General features: G+C 39.3%; 1 protein-coding gene across 1 annotated transcript; it reads left to right on the top strand.

Moving 5' to 3' along the window:
• Positions 1–6: 6 nt before the first annotated feature.
• LOC104917308 (DNA-directed RNA polymerase II subunit RPB2-like) lies at positions 7–445 on the top strand (the record flags this gene model as incomplete). Its single annotated transcript, XM_010728493.1, has 2 exons — positions 7–115; positions 216–445. Coding segments are annotated over exons 1-2 (334 nt in total), but the record flags the coding sequence as incomplete, so codon positions are not given.
• Between the last annotated feature and the right edge of the window lie 66 nt (positions 446–511).

The following is a 511-nucleotide window of genomic DNA, read 5'->3' as shown; positions in this document are numbered from 1 at the left end:
ACTTAGCCCTGATGGCTTACATTTCTGTGGGGTCTCAGCCATCCCCAATTTTGGAATTCTTGGAAGAGTGGAGTATGGAAAACCTGGAAGAAATATCTCCAGCAGCAATCGCAGAGTATGTGCAAACGAAATTACTTGAACAGACATAAGGCGCTTATTACCTGCACAGTGCTTCAGGGTTTTGTGTTTTTTTGCTTTATTTTTCCTCTTTTTAGTGCTACCAAGATTTTTGTTAATGGCTGCTGGGTAGGAATACACAAAGATCCAGAGCAGCTTATGAATACCCTAAGGAAGCTCCGTCGTCAGATGGATATAATTGTGTCAGAGGTACAACTTCAAGACTTGGGGGTCTTTGGAGATGAGGGAGGGCAGTATATTGGGACTGCTTTGAAGACTCTAAATAGCATTGTTTGCACGTGTTTCTTTTTTGGTTCATTTGTTAAGAGTAACCAGTTGAAAAAATGCTCATTGAAAAGACTTAAAAATAATCTCTTGAAATGTCTTTTTTTTT

Source organism: Meleagris gallopavo, unplaced genomic scaffold, assembly GCF_000146605.3.
Source record: "Meleagris gallopavo isolate NT-WF06-2002-E0010 breed Aviagen turkey brand Nicholas breeding stock unplaced genomic scaffold, Turkey_5.1 ChrUn_random_deg7180001293908, whole genome shotgun sequence".
Taxonomy (NCBI): domain Eukaryota; kingdom Metazoa; phylum Chordata; class Aves; order Galliformes; family Phasianidae; genus Meleagris; species Meleagris gallopavo.
This window is presented reverse-complemented; position numbering and strand designations above follow the sequence as displayed.